Source organism: Drosophila bipectinata, unplaced genomic scaffold (genome assembly GCF_030179905.1).
Source record: "Drosophila bipectinata strain 14024-0381.07 unplaced genomic scaffold, DbipHiC1v2 scaffold_297, whole genome shotgun sequence".
Taxonomy (NCBI): Eukaryota; Metazoa; Arthropoda; class Insecta; order Diptera; family Drosophilidae; genus Drosophila; species Drosophila bipectinata.
The window spans coordinates 1-20,022 of NW_027222950.1; the positions used below are offsets into that span (position 1 = coordinate 1).

Consider the following 20,022-nt stretch of genomic DNA (forward strand, 5'->3'; position numbering starts at 1 on the left):
TTAAAGGCCGATAGCGTTGCAATGGAGCCAAGTGGTCCGGGTGAACCGGTCGGACCGCAGCAATTAACGGGCAGACCTCCAATTGGCAGCGGGCTCTTCTGCTGGTTGTTCTGCAGTTTGCGGGAGCGCCTGTAAGAGTTTCGAATGGAAAGGAGGGGAATTAGAGGGGGTCTTAATACCCTTGCGAGCCAATAATTGCATAATATTTAATAGCTTAAAATAGAGTCATTTCGAGAAGAGTAGACAATGGCTATCGAGAACATTTAGGAATTGTTCCAATGGCTCGATATAACCAAAGAATCTTTAGGAAGGGCATAATGAGGTTATACTTGAAGATGATTAAGTGTTTGGTAGATATGGAGCATAAATAGAGCCAAAGCGTAACAAATTCTACGCACTACTACTAAGGGGGGGAAGATATAAAAGAACGACTCTATAGAAATGTGGAAACGACTTAAGGACCTGCGATAAATCAGCTAGCCACTTTGCACAGCAATTGGCTTTGTCTGTGGCTCAGTTGTTGGCCCATAACTCATGGTCATGGGTGGAAAACAAAAATAAAAAGGAATATATATATATATAGGATAGAGGATAGATGCTAAGAGATGGAGAACCCACCTGCTGGCAGCTATGAAGACAATCACGGCCACAATGATGGTGCCACAAATGGCCGCACTGGCCGCAATCGTTATCTTGTCCATGTTGGAGGCCTGGGAGGCCACTGTCCTCACTTCGCGGCACTGCTGATAGGGCACTGTCTCTGGGGTTACATGCAGCTCCTCCAGCGAGATGACGCACACAATGATGCACTCCTGGGCCGGGACATTCTTGATCTTGAACTCCCGCTCGCTGGCCTCCAGTGGGGGTCCCTGTTTAAAGGCCTTCTCGCCAAAGAGTCGGTAAACCACACGGAAGCCCAGGATGTTTGCGGTATCGGAATCCCATTGGATGATTACGGAACTATCCTGTCGGAAGGCATGCTTCACCTGCACCTCGTTGGCATCGTCGATTCGGGTTCCCCTCTGCGGAGGATACCCCAGGACGAGTGGCGGCCTCTGCGGCTTGTGGAGACCTGACCCCCCTGCTCCGTTGCCATTTCCATTGGTCACACCTTGACGCCATCCTGGCGCTTGTTTGCCATTTCCATGGCCCGCAGTCGAGGTGGAGGAACTGCTGCTCGTGGTGATGGAGGTGGCATGGACTGTTCCCGTGCCATTCACCGAAAGATTCGATGTTGGCGAGGCGGTGGTAGCCGAGACAGTGGTTGCTGCCTTGGTGGGTGGACGAGTCTAAAGTGCAAGATTGGAATGTTTGTTAATACGATGTAGGTATACTTTTTAGGGATATGGATTCCCCTTCCTAGCTCCCTTTTAAGCTCCAGGAGTCCTCCTTATTTTATCACCCGAACACTCACCGTGCTGCGCTTCGTTGTTGGCTCCGGAGTGGTGGTTGTGGTTGTCGTTGTGGGTGTCGTTGTTGAAGTCGAGGGGCTGCTCACACTGCTGCCAACCGGAGAAGAGGCGGCAGTGCCTGTACCCGTGGCCGTACTCGTTCCAGTTCCCGCATCCGTGCCCGTGCCCGTTTCATATTCCACGGAGTCGGGGGAGGCCGACAGCGTGGGCTTCAGGTTATCGGCCAGGCCGACAGGACCACGAAGGGCCGCATCGGCTATATCCGGACAGCTCAGCTCCTCGGGTTGAATCGAGTAGAAGCCACGGTCCCGGAAGCGAGGGGGAGTGCCGCAGAACTGTGGGTTCCGTTCCCGCGATGTTACCTGAGGGCACAAAAAAGGGAAACACAGTTGGCAAGTTAATGAAACGAGCTTGTTGGCAAGTTTGTAAACGTGTTCTAATCGGAAATGGTCCATTTGGCAAGAAGACCCGATAAGGGTCATGTTTTTAATGGACAAATTGGAATATGTTTTAAAATGGAAACTCCAATATTTAAAGAGAAACGGGTTACCTGCAGGTCTCCATTCCGTATCCACTCGGCCACCCAGCGCAGCTTGCAATCGCAGTGCAGGAACCTGCCTCCCAGCGACAGGCCCCGCAGCGTGGCATTCAGGTGGGTGAAGGCGCCCTCGGGTACACTGCTCAAGGGGTTGCCATCGAGAGCCAGGAGGGTGATGCCCGGGTTGCCACGGAAGGCTGCCTCCGGCAGAGTGGTCAGCAGATTGAAACCAATGTCCAGGACGCGCAGCTCCTTCAGCGAGTGAACGGCTCCGATGGGGAACTCGGCCAGCAGGTTGTTCAGCAAGCTGAGCGAGCTCAGGGTCTTTCGGACACCCGCGAATGCCGTTTCTCCAATACTCTGGATTAGATTCCTCTCCAGGTTGAGGGCCGTCAAGGCATCGAGGCCATCGAACACCCGAATACCACCAGCACCGGGCAGTTCTTTGATGCCGTTCTGGGAGAGATCGAGGAAGGCCAGGCTCTTCAGTCCCCGGATGCATTCCGGCACCCGGCGCTGTTTGGTTCCTTTGAGATTCAGGTTCTTCAGGCTCTGCTCCAGGCCTCGAAAAGCGCCAGCGGCCAGGGTCACATTGTTGTCGTTCAGCTTGAGGGTGGAGAGCTTGGTCAGGCCAGTAAAGGCATCATCGGGTATTTGAGTTAGCTGGTTCTTCGACAGATCCAGCAGATTCAGCTTTCCCAGCACCTTAAGTGCCTCCACCGGCACGTCGGAGAGCAGATTATCCTGCAGATTCAGATTCCTCAGCACCGACTCCTGGCCTTTGAAGGCGCCAGCAGCTATCCGCTGGATGCCACAGCTCGAGAGCTGGACATTGTGGAGGCTCAGGTTGGTGAAAACTCCGTCGGGCAGCTCCGGGATGGAGGCGTTGTTCACGTAAAGCAGATCCACGGGTTTGAGGCGAGCATGGGTGTTCATTGCCTCCAGAAGTTGTTGGAAATCCACCTGAGATGAAGGGTTAGTACTTACGGTACCAAGAGATGTTGGTTTAGTAGTCTCCTACCTGATCACATTGCACGGATAGCTCCCGGCCCAGGTTGTAGGCACAGATGCAGCTGGTCTGCAAATCGGGCACATCCCTCTGCCAGGGACACTGGGCGTGGGCCGAACTAATCCAGGTGGTGAGGATTAGTGGGAGTAGCAGGAGCTGGTGCGTTGTTCTTGTCGTTCGGCCAGGTCTCATCTTGGTGCCGGCATAGAGCTGCAAACACAAATAGGAGAAGACAAATTTGCGTTAGAGAAGTGGGTTGTAGGAGCCGCTGTGGGTGGAGGTTGAAAAAGTGAAGGTTGTCTGGGCCAGTCGGGCCATAAATTACCCAATTAATACTGTCGCCTGGCAGGCAAATCTCCATCCAATGGGCTCTCTTTTTTTTTCCACCACCCCCTGAAGCATATCTTTCTTTGGTCAGTTGGTCAAGGATTGAATTAGTAAGTGAGAGTGAAAGCAAGGATGCACAGAAAAAAATATACTTGTCTTTTCTGATAGATATTTTAAGGGGTTATATACAGTTGTGACAAATGAAAAAATCGATTTTTTTTTTATTACATATTCTTTAAGTATATTCTATTGGGAATACTCTCACAAAAATTCTTAACGATCGGAGCATTAAAACCGAAGCTGTAACTATTTATAGCGCACTATCTGCATATAAAACTTGAACAAACTTGAAACTTTAAACGCGATTATCTCAGAATCTTTTTTTTGGGAAATTACCTTTGCGGTGGACACGATTACTAAAAAACTACTAATCCGATCAACACCAAATTTTGACCACTTATTTATTATGATATTAGCTAGTCCGTGAACGAGGGATTTTCAATTTTTTTGAAAACTCCTTTTTTAAAGCACAAAAAACGAAAATCTTATACGTTGAAAAAGTACATTTTTTGTTAAAAACGTCGCCATTTTTTTTTTAATCAAAATTTTTAAAAATCCCTCGTTCACGGACTAGACAATACAATTTACTAACTAAACTTTTTTGAATTTTGGATTTCGGATGAACCGTTTTCGAGAAATCTTGTCCACCGCAAGACACCATCGAAAAAAGACGATCCGGGAATTCGGCTATAACATTTTTGTTATGTAATATTTTTTTATGAAAAAATTTAATTAAGTACCCAGAAACATGTACTAAACAACGTCGGTAAAACATTTTTCATAAATATTTTCTATGGTGTCAAAAAAAAATCGATAAAAATCCATATTTTTGCGCGGTACAACTGTATATAACCCCTTAATTGAATGGGGATACCTATTCAGTGTTTTAATTTTTTCTACTGCATGCTTTATCAATCAGTTTGTCAGGCTACTTTCGATTTCAGTTTCATGCTCGTTAGGCAACCAACAGTCCATGAAAGGATACCCCCATCCCAGTTCAGATCCTTGGGGCAGTTTAGTTTTGATTAATTTGCCTGTCTGCCTGGCTGGGCCTGTCAAACGAGGTGCTTCACTTCCCAGACACTTTACTCACAGCTCCTTTGGGCCATAAAATAGGCATAAAAAGACGGTAAGGACGCTGCCATTCGGCAAAGCAAGATGTAGCGAAAATAAATCCTTTTGCATCCCTTTAGGGTTCTCCACAAAAACTCCCCAAAATGCTAAAACCAGGAAGGAAAATTGCGCGACGCGGTTTTTTTTGCTGTTGGCCATTTAATTTAATTTAGCGGCCTTTTCAGAAAAGCCAAGCACGTGACGTTTAACCCTCTTTCACCTCTCTCTCAACCCAGGCAAACAATGGCCAATGACTCGAGGGTCAGCCAAGAAGCTGTTGACCTTTTTGCATAATCATGAGTTATGATGACACACAATTTTCTTTCCCCCCCTTTCATTTTTTTTGGCGGTCATTGTGGCTTCTTTTGAAAAAATTCTTTGTATTTTTAGATCATTGTTATATTATGTGATTTTTCGGGGAAGAGAGAGTACCCAAACCAGGTGAATGGACTTCATTTTTCTTCAAGAAATTTGCAAATTGAATATTATTTCCATACCATTGGCAATTGTAGCCTGCGGATAAACCGCAGAATAATAATTAAACTGCACGCTTCGGTGCAGCCCAAATAATAATCAACATTTTGTCTTTTGATTGATAGTTTTTTATTTCCATCTTCCTTCTCCGCCTCCTCGGCAGCTGTGTCACGCCTCCCTGCATCCATCAGATACTTCCCCCTGGGGGCGATGCAATATCTGAGGTTGATGTTTCAATTGTTGGTCGCGCCTGACTTCATTTTTCATGGCACTTTGGGTTTTGGTTTGTGTTGGCTTGTCTCTTCCTTAATTCCACTTATAAATTGCATTACGTGGCTAAGTTCCAACTACTAAAAAAAAAGGCCAGAAAAATATTTCAAGCTTCACTGTGCAGTTACTCCCCTCCACTCTCTTACTTTCCTTTACAATCTCAAAACCCTATCTCATTTTCTCTGGATTTTTTTTTCTCTGATGGTAGTATGGGTATGGCTCTATGCTCGTTTCTCATTTCTCACTCAACTGTCTGGCCACAAATTTAATTAAAAAATTCTTGCACCATTTTATTCCCTTTTTTTTTTGTGCGTCCCTCTCTGGCACTTTTCTCCATTCAGTTGCTTTTGTTGTTTTCCTTCTGCGTATTAATTGCATCACTAAATTTTTTAATGCGCGAAAAGTGCGAAAATTGCAACGGGAAAACAAAGAAAGAACTGCAACAACAATAGGCCCTCTCCCCACACACCTCCACACACCCCCACAAAACAACAACCAGACTTCTGAGTGAATAAATGAAAAAGGAATGAAGTACAGTTGTGCAGCAACAAAATGGCAGTCTCCAAAATGGCTGCCAAAAAAAAAAATGTCTTTCAGAAAGAAAAAAATCTACATTACTTTTAAAAATTTGTGCTAAACTGTATATATTTTTAAGCCACTTTTAAAACTCTCTAAAAATTCCTTTAAAATTTTTTTGTTTGTGTTTTTCTCAGCTGAAAAACTTGAAAGGTGCAAATGATTTTTCTATCCCTCTCCCTCAAAATCCATTTCTTTCTTTTTTTTTTTTGGTCGCTTTTTGTTTTGGCCACATAATTATTCACTCTTTTTTTTTCTTTTTTTTTTGTTGGCTTGGCAAATTTGCATTTTTAGACAATGGTCCAACCACTTGATTTTTTCTTATTTGAGTTTTTATTTTGGTAATTTTCTGTTTTCCGTCCACTTGCCTTTGGGTCAGGTTGGGCAATCTTCTGCTCCTCCCCGACCGCCCCAAAAAATGTTTTAATTGAAGTTTTATTTAACAAAAGCTGGGCACACTTCTGCCGGCGCTTGGGCTTAAGGTCACATAATGCTGTTAAGCATTTAAGTGGATTAGAATTTTTGAGGTTGACTATAAAAAAAGTGAGTTTTTTTGTGGGGAAAAAGTTGTCAATTGAAAAGTTTGCATGTATATATAAAGGGAGCTTTATATAGCGCCAAATGGGTTAGTACTTTGTGGAGAGTGTGAGCAGGTTGATAATCTCTTGGGTCGGCTTAGCTACAGAAATTAAACGACATCCAACAAGAATAACACGAAACCAAATAAAAAAAAAATATAATAATTTTTGGGATTGACCTGATGAAGTCTAAAGTCTGAAGCCTTTTTCGGGGCATATTAATTTTTGGGCGCTTTTAAAAGGAGAACTAATTTTGGGCTCTGGCTGAAGGGGAGGTAAATATTTAAGAATATTTAAAGAGGTCTTTCAAGTACTCTGATTTTGAATTATTAATTGCTTTCTTAAAAATCCGACTTTAAGAATATTAGTATAGAGCCTTTAATATATAGGCTTTTGGGTAATCCCCCATAAATATTTTAGCTCTTGTTGTGTGGCCAAAAAACAATTTCCATTTAACCGCAGCTTATCCTTCCTAGCAAATTGTTATTTTGGCCACAAACAGAAATAAACGTAACTCGGTCTAGTTTATTGGCCCAATTCGTGATGATAAGGATGATGATGATGCGGATGAGGATGCGAATGGAGGCGTTACCAGGCTTTTGAACATAAACAAGGAATTAATGACATGGAGTACATTTAATGTTTTTATCTCATGACCAACTAAAACGAAAGTGTTTTTGGGGCGGCTAGATGACCAGCTAGTGTTGGGCCAATAAAACCCAAAAGCCATTTGTCAGCCGGCTGAGTGCAAATTTTAGTCACTTTAAAACCTTTTAAGCAGCTGCCGCCACTTCCCTGCAGCTGTCCACGCAACTCCAACTAATAAGGCAAGTTTTATGCAAATGCCAAGTGCAGCAGGGCTCCAGGGCTCCCGCTTCCAGAGTTGCTGCTGGCATTTTTTTTTCGGCCATGGTCGTTGTCGTTTCCGTGGTCCAAATAACTCACTTCCCCCTAATGCAGCACACACATTTCCATCCTCATCCTCATACTCATACTCCTCTATATGCAAGTTGACTCCACTTTTGGTTAGCTGGAGTTCAGTGAACTCTGGCCACTGACTCACCTCCATCTACTGACTCCACCACCATTATTTAAGCCAACTTCATTGGCTATGCAAGACCAGAGGGCCACGCACGCGTTGACAACCGTGATGAGCGTGAATATCAATTGGCTTAGGAGTGGGGGCTACCTCTGCTAGACTGATATATTCATGGCTTACAAGAGCCGCCTTTGTCAAGCTCAGGCAGAGATTGGGCAGAAGAATGTGACCGATATGCCCAGGGGCTGAAGAAAGACAGTAAGAAAGAAATCTTGAAGACAGATGAATAATTCTTTAGTAGAGATTATGACTAAGCTAGAGTTCCTTTAAAAGCATAACCTCATTAAACACTAAGCCCAATTACTTAAACGTATTGTATGTCAACACCTAAGATACTGCTCCACCAGATAACAACTTTTCCTTTACACCTTTCCATTGGCTAGAATTTCCGCTGAATTTCCCGACACGCGCACCTGCCTGCTCCACCAAAAGCTTCAGATGCTTAACGTTTGCGTGGAGCGTCGCGTGCAACAAGAGGCAATTGGCAAAAGAAAATCCGAGGGAGGGAGGCCCAGTTCCCAGGAGAAGGAGGCAGCTGAGGAGGAGGACGACGATGAGGGAGAATTCTTCGACTGCGATGAACCTACCGCCGGTTCTGGTTCTCCGACCAAAGCAGTTCTCAGCCTAAAGCCCGAGGGTCGCCTTAAGCGTTTGAACGACGAGCGATTGCTGGACGAGCCTGAGGAGTATCTCTACATACCAGAGACCCAAGAACCAGTCCCCAAGACAGAGGATCAGCTGCAGGACGATGCAGAGGTCATGTTGAAGCTTGGACCTGGTTCAGGTCTTACGACTCAAATGATGTGTACTTCTCTGCTCTCCGATATGGAGGCCTTCAAGGCTGCTAATCCGAGGGGTAAGATAGAGGATTTCATACGCTGGTACAGCCCCAAAGACTGGGAGGAGGTCTCAGATGGTAAGACTTATAAATAAAGACCAATTTTTGCTTTATAATTTATATTTAATTCAAGAAAATGGACAGAAAAAGCATCAATTGAGTGTAAGAATGACCACCGAGGGCAACACCTGGCTGAAGGTTTGGGAACAGGCTCAGGCTGTTCCAGTTAGCCGGCAGAAGAGACTCTTCGATGACACCAACGAGGCTTTGAAGGTTCTTCATTACATGGAGACACGAAAAATGCACGAAATCTACAATCTGACTATAATTCCCCTACTACATTCTGCCATACTTAAGCTTATAGTGAGTGATTATAAAAGTTTATTTTTTAATTAATTAATAATCATCAAATCTTTATCCTTTTAGGACATTTTCAGCAATGCCCAGGTGGAGGATATTTTCACCCCCCAGATAGAGCAACTTCTGGGTGATCTGTGCAGAGTGTCCCGTTCCCATTCGGATGATCTGCCTCCCATCAAGCACATTTTGGATAACCTATCAGAGTTGGAGAGTCGCTTCTACCAATTCAAGTGCTTCGAAAGGCTCTCGGGATGTCCCAAGAGGATTGGGCTGCCCCAGGTGAAGCAGCAGTTCGAGGAGATCCTTAGGAACGAGAACTGTTGCACAATCGTTAATCGAAGACTGACGGCAGCCGGTGATGGCACCTTGTACGATATACTCATACCCAAGTTGGAGCAGGACATGGCTGAGCGGCTGATAAGCAAGGACTATATCATACGACTCGATGGGGATACGAAGAGTACTGAAAAGGGCCTGTACTTGGGGCCGCAGTTCATGAGGGCCATAGTTACTGGCGAAAAGTTGAGACTTTGTGGGGCATTTACTGAAAGTACAGCCTTTCTTTAAAAATATTCTAAAAGCGCAAAAAAATATCTGAAATATATATTAATATATAATCTGTATATCTAATATACTCTACTCTTAATTGGTGTCATAGGTGCTATATAATTGTAAAAAAAAAAATAAAATTTTAAAACACTACATACTCCAGCATTACAGTGAAATACCTTCTGGTGATGTTGGTCTAAAATTTAATCACATAATCACTTTCCCAGACGCGAGAAAATCCGCCTGAAAATCCAACTTGAATGACAGGCGAGGAAAGCGAGGAAAACTCTTCTGCTACTTTTCTTAAACCAGCAAACTTTTGGCCAGGCAATTGCCCAAAAATACAACGGGGAATTTGTGGTGAGCGGTAGGTAGGGGGGGCAAAGGAGGGCATGGCCTGGGGCGGTACTTGAGAGCAGTTCCCAGTCTGGGCCATAAGCAAATTGTGGGCCATGTTTAACTGGAATTATTTTAAGCGCACACGCCGGCCAAAAATGCAAAAGGGGGCGTCGAAGACATAAAACATTTCTCCTACTTGGTTTTCTTGGCTGGCTCTTGGGTTTGCCGGTAATGTTTTCTCCAGTAAATTACCTACGGGCAATAATTGTTTTGTGTATACATGTTTGTAGTGGTAGTGAGTGCCAGCCAGCCATCTAGGCTGCCTGCCTGCCAGCCTGCCTGTTGTTGCCTCGTAAAGCCTGCAACAATGTTCCGACACTATTCTGTTTAGGCCACCTCCCTCGGCGCACACACTCCTCTCTGTTTAACCAAAAATGTTCGAGTGTAAAATAAATTTGTATTTACTGCATTTGAGGGCAGGAGTTATGTGAATGCGAATGGGAATGCCTGGCTTTTGCTTGCACTTTCTGGTGCTTAAATGCAGGGAATCTGCTACTGCAGGTTAGTGCCTAGTTCTACCACCTACCACATACCACTTCCATTTTAGGGCTTCGACTTTTCAGAATTAACTTGGCTAACTTATCGTTTAATGGTTTAAGGGGATTTCGAGTAGATTTCTTAGATTTTTAAACGTTTAAAGGATTACCTGACCTGCCTGTGCCACCTAATGAAATCGAATCATATTATGATGCCATCAAGAACTTGATTCAATGATTTTATTATTCGTTTTCTTTATGCGGATTGAATGGCCATTTAATAAATCAGAGAATAAATTGTCCATAAAAAATAGCCAAACATATTGAAAAGGATATTCATACACACAGACACACATTTACATTTATGTTCTCAATAAAATAATATTGGAAAAAAGTCAAGAGAAACTTAATTAAATTCTTGCATTCAATTTGGCATGAAATGGTCTGATTGGAGAAAAGCCAGAGGGTGGGTGGCTGGATGGTTGAGTGAAAAGTGAAGTTCGTTTCCAATCGATTTGCCGGCGGTTTTGTGGTTCACCTATTATTTGTATGTCCATGTTTTTGGTTTGGGTCGATGTTACAATCTTTGCTGATGCAGTTGAATTTTTAATGAAAGTTTTCCCTTTTTTTATACACACACATAGATATATATTGCAGAGAAAATTGAATTATAGCAAACACACAAGTCCGAGGAGTTACTCGTTGAGATTTTCAATTTTCTATTGAGCCAACTGTCGAAGGATCATAAAATAAAATCATAAAAATCCCAGTCCTTTTCCAGAATCAAGACGATTGCATTTGGACTCTCTTTTATTCTATATATATATGTCTTACTGTTTGGGATATGAATTATTCAGCCAACAAAATGCAATGATAAGCACTCCTTTCGTCTCTGCCGCTCACAGACCATAATTTAGCCCGAATTCGCTCCTCAAAATAATAAAATATGCAAAAGCCTCGCCAAGTGCCAGAGACCTTAAATAATAATAGCGAATGAAAAGATATCCATGGGAGCCACCATCCAGCCAGCCAGTAGTAGCCAAAGTAACCAGCTCCCAGACCCATCCATTTCATCGCCACAAAGCTGCACCAATTTGCATATTCATCGTAGTAAGCGAAAAAAAGACAAAAAAACGACCTGAACTGGGAAGATTATAAGTTTCACAACTCAATAATTAAAAGTAAGCAATAAAAAGAGAATCACTTGAAAAAAATTTGGAAATTTAAATAAAGTAATAGACTTAATAATGCTCTTTAATATATTAAAAAACTTTAAAGGCAGTAACTGGAGTAAGAGGTACAAAATATTTCATATATTTCCCTAAACCTTACTTTGAAAATCTCTCTTCAGAACCAAAATTAAGCTTAAATCATGGTTAAGCATCACTCAGCAATAACAACAACCTGAGTGGCGACAAATTCACGTTAAGACAGGTGGGATTACTTCAAATTTTCTTAAATATTTCACACCTCTCTTCTGTTGTTGTCAACTGCAGCCCCACCTCGAATACATGTCGGTATGTAAATCTCATACATTCGAGTATATTTGTGACTGCAATCTGGGAGGGCACGCATCTTAAGCGGATTATTATAAATTTTCTGTTGTTGTATGCATAAGTAAGGAGATGAATTTAAATTATGAATGTTTGTAGGCGCTTTTTACCTGCCCTCTCCATGTGTCACCCACTCCACTCACTCACTTCCTCTGAGGAGGTTACAAGGTTAGCCGCCAAAACAGATCTCCGGGTACTTGCCACTTGAGCCCCGTGGCAAAGTGATGGTAAATAATTGTAATTGAAGATGCCAATTGTTTGCCACCAATTAGCGCTCTTTGATGGCCAAGTATCATAGGTATGAGGTGGATAATGATGTATGGGTGGATCATTAATTTATTTTTTTCTTGTGGAGGCATCTGATGGACGCCTTCATTGTTTTTTATTTATTTATTTTTTCTTGTTTTTTTTTTGTGGCTTAGATGAAATCATCTGTTTATATGGCAATATGTTAAACAGGGTTTGGCCATTTAAAAAATATTTTGATTACTGATTTTTGTTTGAGTAACATCCGCTTGCCCAAGTGGCCTTAACTAATGTGATGATTGTGGTTTTGGATATACAAGAAAATAAGTATAGGAAATGAAATAGACCACCATCACAACTTTGGCTATAATTTAAAAGATATTTTGCTTCTAAGTCCCCACATTCGTATCCCATTTCCATGTATTACTTTCCCCATTTTCAAATGATTTTCCAGTTACTTAAATGAAAACCAGAAAATCTTCCCAAATGGGATTATTGATATGAGGTCGTGTAAACACCGGGCTTGCAATGCTTTTATTTTGTTTGCAAAGGGAAATATTTGCCTTTTGGGTGAGAATTGTTCTTCCTGCAGCTTAAAGCCTTAAAAAGTTTGTAATACCACTCTATCCCTGGCTCCCCCTTTCAGTCAGGACAGACAGCCAGCTCTGGGCTGGACGAGGACGAAGTTGGGGCTACGCAGATCAACTCATCTGTCAGAAGGCTGCTGCTGCTGCGAAGACAGGATGGAGACCGGGCGCGTAGACATTTATTAACATGGCTTGGGTGGGGCGGTGGCAGCTGCTTCTGCCTTTCAGAAAGGTGTTAAGTGGCAAAATCAGACGCTGGAGGGGCGCAAGGAGCTCACTGCCACAGCAGCTGAAATGATGATGAAGCGAATCTCACATATCAGCATAAATAAATTTAAGTGCCGAGCCAAAAAGAAGCACAAAGAAATCTGCGTAAATTTCTCTACCAGTCCAACCGATGTGGCATAAATATAAATTACCCGCGAGGACCGGCATTTTTTAATGATAAAAAATATAATAAACGTATACGCATGTATATCTGTAAGCCAGAAGAACAGACATCATATTTATGGAGAATATTCGGCGCGTGTCCGCTTCAACGCGCCAGCTTCTTCATTTTTAATGGCTAATTAAATTTGGCCGAAAGCCCGAAGTCAACACGGCGAAATGCACATGCCCAGGGAGTTTGCTGTTTTCCACTCCACGAAAGCAATTGAAAAACTTGCTGCCAGCGGGATTGGTCGGGTCAGCGGGATTGGAAATTCAATTGGAAGCGCCAAAGCAACCAGAACAACAAGGGCGAACAAATAGTGAGGGCCGAGTGTAGAGTGCCGAGAGCCAAGAGCCTCACACAAAAACACACATACGCACCGTTGGCCAGGGGGAACACTTGGCCTCGCAAACATTTACCCAGAGTTGACTGCGGTTTAGATTTTCGCTGTGATATAGTTTAGAAAAGGTAGAGGACTACTAGCTACTACAAAATACTCTTTAAAGTAAAAAAAGATTTTATATTTAATATCAAATCATTAAAGATAGCTCCACTGTCGTCGCACATCTATGGCTCATCATAACTCGTTCCACTACTGACCCATTTTCAGTTTTTGCCATTTTGGTTTTTGCGTAACATGGAACGCACCTTACTGCCTGGCTGTTTACCAGAGACCCACTTGGCCATCTCTAATAGGAAATGCATTTGGCGATGTTCAAGTAAATTACGTCAGCGGCTTGCCACAGAAGCAGAGGTGGCCGAAAAGAGACAGGGCTAGACAAAGTGGAATAAGTGCCTCCATGGGCTGCTTAAAAGTTGCACGAAACCTACACAGAAAACAAAAGGGTTTTAGAAAATCAAAATTGAGTTGAAATATCTCTTAAAAGGTTGGTCTAAAATTCCTATGAATCTTTAAGATAATAATAGGAATATTTATTACTAAAATAATAAGCTTATTTTCCCTCAGTGTAATATCTTCCTGTCTGTCTTCATGCGTTTGTGTGCTCCATATAAGGTAGCTATCGTTTGTGTTGCTGCTGCGATTCAATCAAAATCCGTTGAAAGAGTTGAGCTCCAACTTGGCTATGGGAACGCAAGCGTTTTACGAATTGGGTCAGATGGCACATTTTTGGGCCCAGCCATGGCTGGAGTGGAGACAGAGGCACTGCTAACGGTTAATGTTATTGCGACTTTGCCATTTATCGCAGACCATTGTTTGCACCCAGCTGAGATTTCCTCCAGCCAGAGCTTCCAGCCAGCAAAGTTTTATTTTCTTTCGGCCTCTTGCTGCGAGGCTTACAACGAAAGAAAGAATTTCCGGCCTCAGAAGTCAAGTGGCTGGCATTTGACTTGGCTTTTGACGGGGGAGAATTACATTTATGAACCAGACAGTGGGCAGAAGGCGACTCTGGGGAGATACTACTTGTACTATATATTGGCAAATGTAAATGCAAATGTAAGCAAATCGTTTCTAATTGCTCAACAGTTTGAAAAAGGCTTTGCTTTCAATTAACTGACAACTGGAGAAATACTCGAAAAAGAACATTTTATTTTGCCGACACAAGCATCAACAATAAACGATAAATAAAGTAAATTTGTTCAACTGGAAGATCAAATAAATCAGAGAGTACATTACAGCAATGATAGTTACCATGGAATACCACATCCATGATGATGTTGAATTGTAAGGCTAAGGATAACCGCATAATCAAGTTTTAATTATGCATAAATGGTTGGCACACACTTTTATCAGGCACTTGCATAATTATATAAAGTTTCCTTCGACAAATCCCACTTGATATTAAAAATCTACCCAAGACAAAGAAACATCGGAGCCAAACTCAAACTCAAGCTCAAAGTGAGTAAAAACTTGAACAGTTTTTCGAGAAAAGTTTAAGAAATGAAAATGACAAGGACAACTTCCTACTCCATGTCCTTTCCTATCCCCTGTCTTGGGTTGTCTTCTTCCAGACATTGTCTTGTTGAGAAATTGCGCATATTTCCGTTTCCGTTTTTCGGCACATGAGTATGTCTGGGTATTTTGTCTGAGTTTTTTGTCAACTTCTTAGCTGCGGAAGGCAACCTGAGATGCAGTTCTTGTCTGCCTTTCAGCGCATAAATTAAAGTTACATTTTATATGAAATTCTACTTATGGCAAATATTTTTCCCCCCCAAACTCGTTCATAACTTTTTGCAATTTATTGGGTTTTTCAACATCATAAAGCTTATAATCTAATGAAAACGGAAACCAAATGCTTTCTTCATATTTTTTCAGAATTTGATATTGATGAAATTTAGCTTGCCATCGGTGAAAAAATGTTTGCTTTTGATGGCCACACACAGTTTAATAAACACAATTGACATTGGATGAAAAAAACATTTCAAACGCATCTTGCTGATGGCAAAGGATTTTCGCAAAATATACAAATACCCTGGCAGGGATACTGTTTAGTCGAAAATGGAATATTAAAATTATAGAAATATATTTTTTTGAAAAGAATATTCTGTCTAAAATGGCAGTCAAAATAGAAGAGTATCATAAATCAAAGTAGTTATTACTTGTTTTATGGAATATTTCAAAAGGTATTTAATAGTCCAAGTATCTTGTTATTCTATCCCTTTACAGGTCTCCTCTTTTTTGTGTGTCAACTTTACTATCAGTGCGAATTTTTACCAATATGTGGCATCCTGTTGACTGACTGGCTGCCGACTGATTGCGTTTACGCGATGTGACAGTTTGCTGAAAAATATGTTGCGTATACGCCCCATACGTCTATCGGAGGATTTTATTTTTTTATATTCGCCCTTTTCTGGGAATAGTTGAAACGTAACTGGAATGTGTCGGAACGCTGCATGTCTGACTGAATCAAACCGTATGTGATTTTTAATTCTACAATTTTTGACATTTGCGTTTGCATTTAAATTAGATTTTACGGGGCCACAAACATTGACTACCTCTCGATTGCTGAGTCGAGTCATGACAAATGGGATTTCCACTCCTAGCTTATCCTTCCTTTTTTTTATTTTTATTTTTTCTCCGCCTCACCCAGCTGAGGCTGTATTTACGTGCTCTGCGATAGGTGGCTTAAATTTTCACCCAGAAGCCAGAATCTCACGTTAGAGCCATAAATCTGGCTACCGGCAAAATTCAGGTTCTCCTTCGACCTTCTTACCACTAATTGAAACATTAATTCTAGTCGAAATGTCTCAATAGAATTGGAAGTTAAGTCTTGCTTCTGTGGGGCATGATTGCATCATCTTTCCAAGCATTTTGCATCTCAGAGCAGCTAACCACACACAGTGGCCACATAAAAATGAAACTTAACCGCTCTGATGATGTTCATTAAACGAACGCAATCATAATAACTGCCAGGGCAACAAATATTAAACACAAAATGGTGTAAAAATTAATTAAGCCCTAATAGCTGTGAAGCGCTTTCGCAGAAAAACAGAAACGGAGCTTTAGGAAAGCGCAACCCACACGTTGTCTGAGCATAATTATGTATAATCGAGTCGGCGGAACATAAACAAGATTGCGTTGCCCAATTTAAGCGACCATAACTAATAACATTATTTTTTATCGGTTGGTATTTAAGTAATTGTGGTTTAATTTTTTGTTAAGCTGGCAGTTTAATCTAGACATTAGTAATTCTAGTGTCAAACTTTTGGGAGACTCTCAAAACAAAAGGTCCCCTGAATTTTCCATCAAATTTTTCCAACAAATTTGTTCTACACCCTTGCATCATTCAGTTCAGTTAAACATTTTTATTTCTCATATTTTGGTATTTGTATCGCATTCGAAAGGAAAAATTTCTTGGCTCGCTTCTGAGAGAATTGCCACAAAATTCGAGCACTTCCCCAAAACAGCAATGACTTTCACATACAAAGAACTCATTGACGTGGCCATTGGCTCACCCGAGTCGGGCCATGTTAACTTTTATGCTTTGCATGTTCTACTAACGTGTTTTGCCCAGCGATTGGACGTCTTGGATGAAGTTGTCGAGCAGGAGGACTACATGGTGGCTAATGTACGGATGCAGAGCAGCTTCTGTGAGTATTAAGAGGTCTTACCTTTAATATCTATATTTAAATCCTGCCCCCACAGTGACCTTGGGCAAACCCTCAAAGTTTCGTCTGTTTGCCGGTGCCGATGCCGAAGGGGAGGCCCCAGCTGAAGGTGAGGCGGCACCAGCTGAGGAGGCACCCGCCGAGGAGGCAGCACCACCACCGCCGGCGGAGGAGGCACCAGCGGCACCGGAGGCTGCCGAGACGGCACCCACACCCGCACCCGAACCAGAACCAGAGCCACAGCCACCCGCAGAAACACCCGCACCCGAACCAGAACCAGAACCAGTAGAAACTGGCGCCCCCACCCCGGCGCCAGAACAGGAGGCTCAAGATGCAGAAGGCAAGGGAGGCGATGATAAGTCGCTGGAAGGGGTGCCTCTGGCTTCGCGGGTGTCTTCGCGCTCCTCGACCCGCGATAAGTCTCACACCCGGCTCGATGGATCGATTGGTAATGTTAGCCGGTTAGAGCGTCGTGTGTCCAAGATGGAGTTGCAGAAGGAGCAGGCCTCCATGGAGATGCAACAGTTCGTGACCAGTCTGACCGGGCAGCTCAAGCTGACCATGGAGCAGGTGAACAATGTGACCCACTTGCTGATCGATCGCAAGCCGAACCCGCAGAGGATCAAGGTTCTGCGCAACATTGCCAAGCAGTTGAGAGTTCTTATGATGACAGGAGATGAAGTGTCGGTAAGCTGGAGCAGTGGCGAGATTCACGGGGTCGAGGAGGAGGAGATGATGGAGGAGGAGGTACCGGAGAGCTCGACGCCCACGGAACTGGAAAAGCCCGAGGAGGAGCAGGAGCTGGGACTGGAGCCGACTCTGTGCTATTCCCCCGACAAAATGCTCAACGAGCTGCTGGACCTCAAGTCGCAGTTCTGTGCTCTGACCAACAAGGTCAACGAGCTGGCGGCGGCCCTTCTTAAGCAGGACTCCCAGCGTCTGATGGAAATGATGAGGGAGCTGCAAGACACTGTGCGGGATATCAAGCTCTATGTGGCCGGGAATAAGGAGTCCAGTTCCACCATGATGAGTCGCCTCAATGATGCCACCACGCAGATCGTAATCCTTAAGAAGTCCGTGGCCCACTTGGACGAAGTGAAGATCGACAAGAACGAGGTGGAATTGCTGCTGGCCGAGAAGGTGGACTTCCAGCAACTGGCCACAAAGGTGTCCCTGGAGCAGCTGGAGGAGTACAAGGCCAGGCTGGAGAAGATGTTCTGCGAGGTGCGGCACATCATCAGCCTCAACGAGAAGAACGTCCTGCAGATCATCGACAATCTGCGCATGACCCTGGGCATCGATGCTTTGGAGCTAAGCCTCAAGGACTTCCGCGAGATGATCGAGAAGCGAGTCCACATGATCGCCGAGGCCTTGCAGAAGTACATGGAGATGACCAACGACGACTGTGCCGCCGCCGCCGGAAGGGTGAAGGTCATGCAGGAGCTGGCCTGCTTGTCCTGCGATACCACCTGTGTGATGCGCACCGTGGAGCGGTCCAAGGTCCCGTCCCTGCCCACGGCCAAAGGCTCCACCGGCCTGGGACCGATTGTCACCTACGAACTGGGCAACATCCGGAAGTCGGGCATCATGGGCTACTACCGCAAGGACGAGTTCCCGCACGCCACCAGTGCCTGGACCAAAGGTGTGCCCATGGTGAAGTGCACCCCGCGACATGCCGGCGGCAGCCACACCACCCACACCCACGAGGACCACATGCAGAAGGTGGTGCTCTCCAAGAGGAACACTGGCTGGAAATAGGAAGCACAATTATTGATTTCATCTACCCCCCACAAAAACACAGAATTGTAACAGCTTTGTTTTATCAAAATACTCCAACAAAATTAAAAAGATGTGAAGTTGTACAAAAAATTAAAATTAAACAAAATATTGTGAAGAGTTATCATTGGAGGATCGAAAATTCAATTAACTTGAAGAGGTATTGTATTTTTTCATATTTAATATTCATATCATCTCGGCATAATCATCCATTTCCCAATCAAATATGTTGGCCGTAAACGATTTATGTTAATGGACTTTCTGGTCAAGAGCATTAATTTTCAAGTTTTCATGGCTGTGCCCGACACTTTGAAATTATCATTAATTGCACTTTTTACTTTACGTTTTTAATTGATGTTGTTATCTACATACATATAAATACTATACGTATTTATTTAAAAAAAAATATAAGGAAACATAAGAATTTATTTCCACTTTGGTTTCCATTTAAATTTTTGAAAAACGCATTCGTGCAAACGATGCGTGCCTGTGGCTGGGATTGATAAACATTTTTTATGATTCTGACCGACAAAGAGTTTATTTCTGTTCCTGATTCCCGGCATAAAACGAACAACCTCAATGGGCTGTCAGGACTCATTTTAATAGGCCAACGATTAAATGCATAAATTTGCCATAAATTTAAACAAATAAACAGGACCCTAGCATGACAGAAATAAATACGTATAAATTCCAGTTTATGTTTTTTCTACAAAGAACAGACCAGAAAATGACTACAAAGTTATGGCAAAAATGTCATTTAACCTTATTTAAATGTTAACTGAAAGGTTGAGGTTTTTTAAACCAAATACTTGACATAACTAAATAGGTAAAAATTGTTTCTGTAACAGAATCGCAGCCATTTATTAGTTAAGAACCGGTTTCAAGTTAGTGGTTCTTAAGATTATGGTAAAAGCAAGTGTATGCCAGTAAAGTCTTGTAAATGACCTTTAAATTAATTAGAGAGTGGAATAAAGACAAAAACAAAAGTGCAATGAAAACAGGTCAGTGCATAAATAGCAAGTAAATCGTTCGAAGCCGGAAGGCGAAAAAAAAGCCGAATAGTAAACAGAAATGGACCGAGTTGCCAAACAGCAGTAGCAATATAATAGCACAGAATCGACAGGCACAGAAAAATAAAGCTATTAAAATAATATTCGAATTATAAAGCTTTTAATAATGTAATTCCATTTTTTGTTATTTATTCAAGGCAAGGATATTTATAAGAAAGATTATTGAAAACCGTAAGAGGAATTAATACCTGCCTATAAAGAAGCTTTAAAAACA

General features: G+C 42.8%; 3 protein-coding genes across 3 annotated transcripts; 2 read left to right on the forward strand and 1 right to left on the reverse strand.

Moving 5' to 3' along the window:
- Positions 1-3: 3 nt before the first annotated feature.
- LOC108126787 (leucine-rich repeat and fibronectin type-III domain-containing protein hattifattener) lies at positions 4-3,193 on the reverse strand (the record flags this gene model as incomplete). Its single annotated transcript, XM_070282782.1, has 5 exons — positions 2,972-3,193; positions 1,963-2,913; positions 1,415-1,774; positions 619-1,289; positions 4-129 (listed from the first exon to the last, which is right to left on the reverse strand). Coding segments are annotated over exons 1-5 (2,288 nt in total), but the record flags the coding sequence as incomplete, so codon positions are not given.
- A 4,623-nt stretch (positions 3,194-7,816) lies between these two features.
- Positions 7,817-9,328, forward strand: LOC122321709 (rab3 GTPase-activating protein catalytic subunit-like; the record flags this gene model as incomplete). Its single annotated transcript, XM_043212623.2, has 3 exons — positions 7,817-8,372; positions 8,428-8,657; positions 8,721-9,328. Coding segments are annotated over 3 exons (1,287 nt in total), but the record flags the coding sequence as incomplete, so codon positions are not given.
- Positions 9,329-16,552: 7,224 nt separating this feature from the next.
- Positions 16,553-18,828, forward strand: LOC138927517 (uncharacterized). The gene is made up of 2 exons (XM_070282781.1): positions 16,553-16,944; positions 17,000-18,828. The coding sequence occupies exons 1-2, from the start codon at positions 16,764-16,766 to the stop codon at positions 18,718-18,720; spliced, it is 1,902 nt and encodes a 633-aa protein (XP_070138882.1). The 5' UTR covers positions 16,553-16,763; the 3' UTR covers positions 18,721-18,828.
- Positions 18,829-20,022: the final 1,194 nt, after the last annotated feature.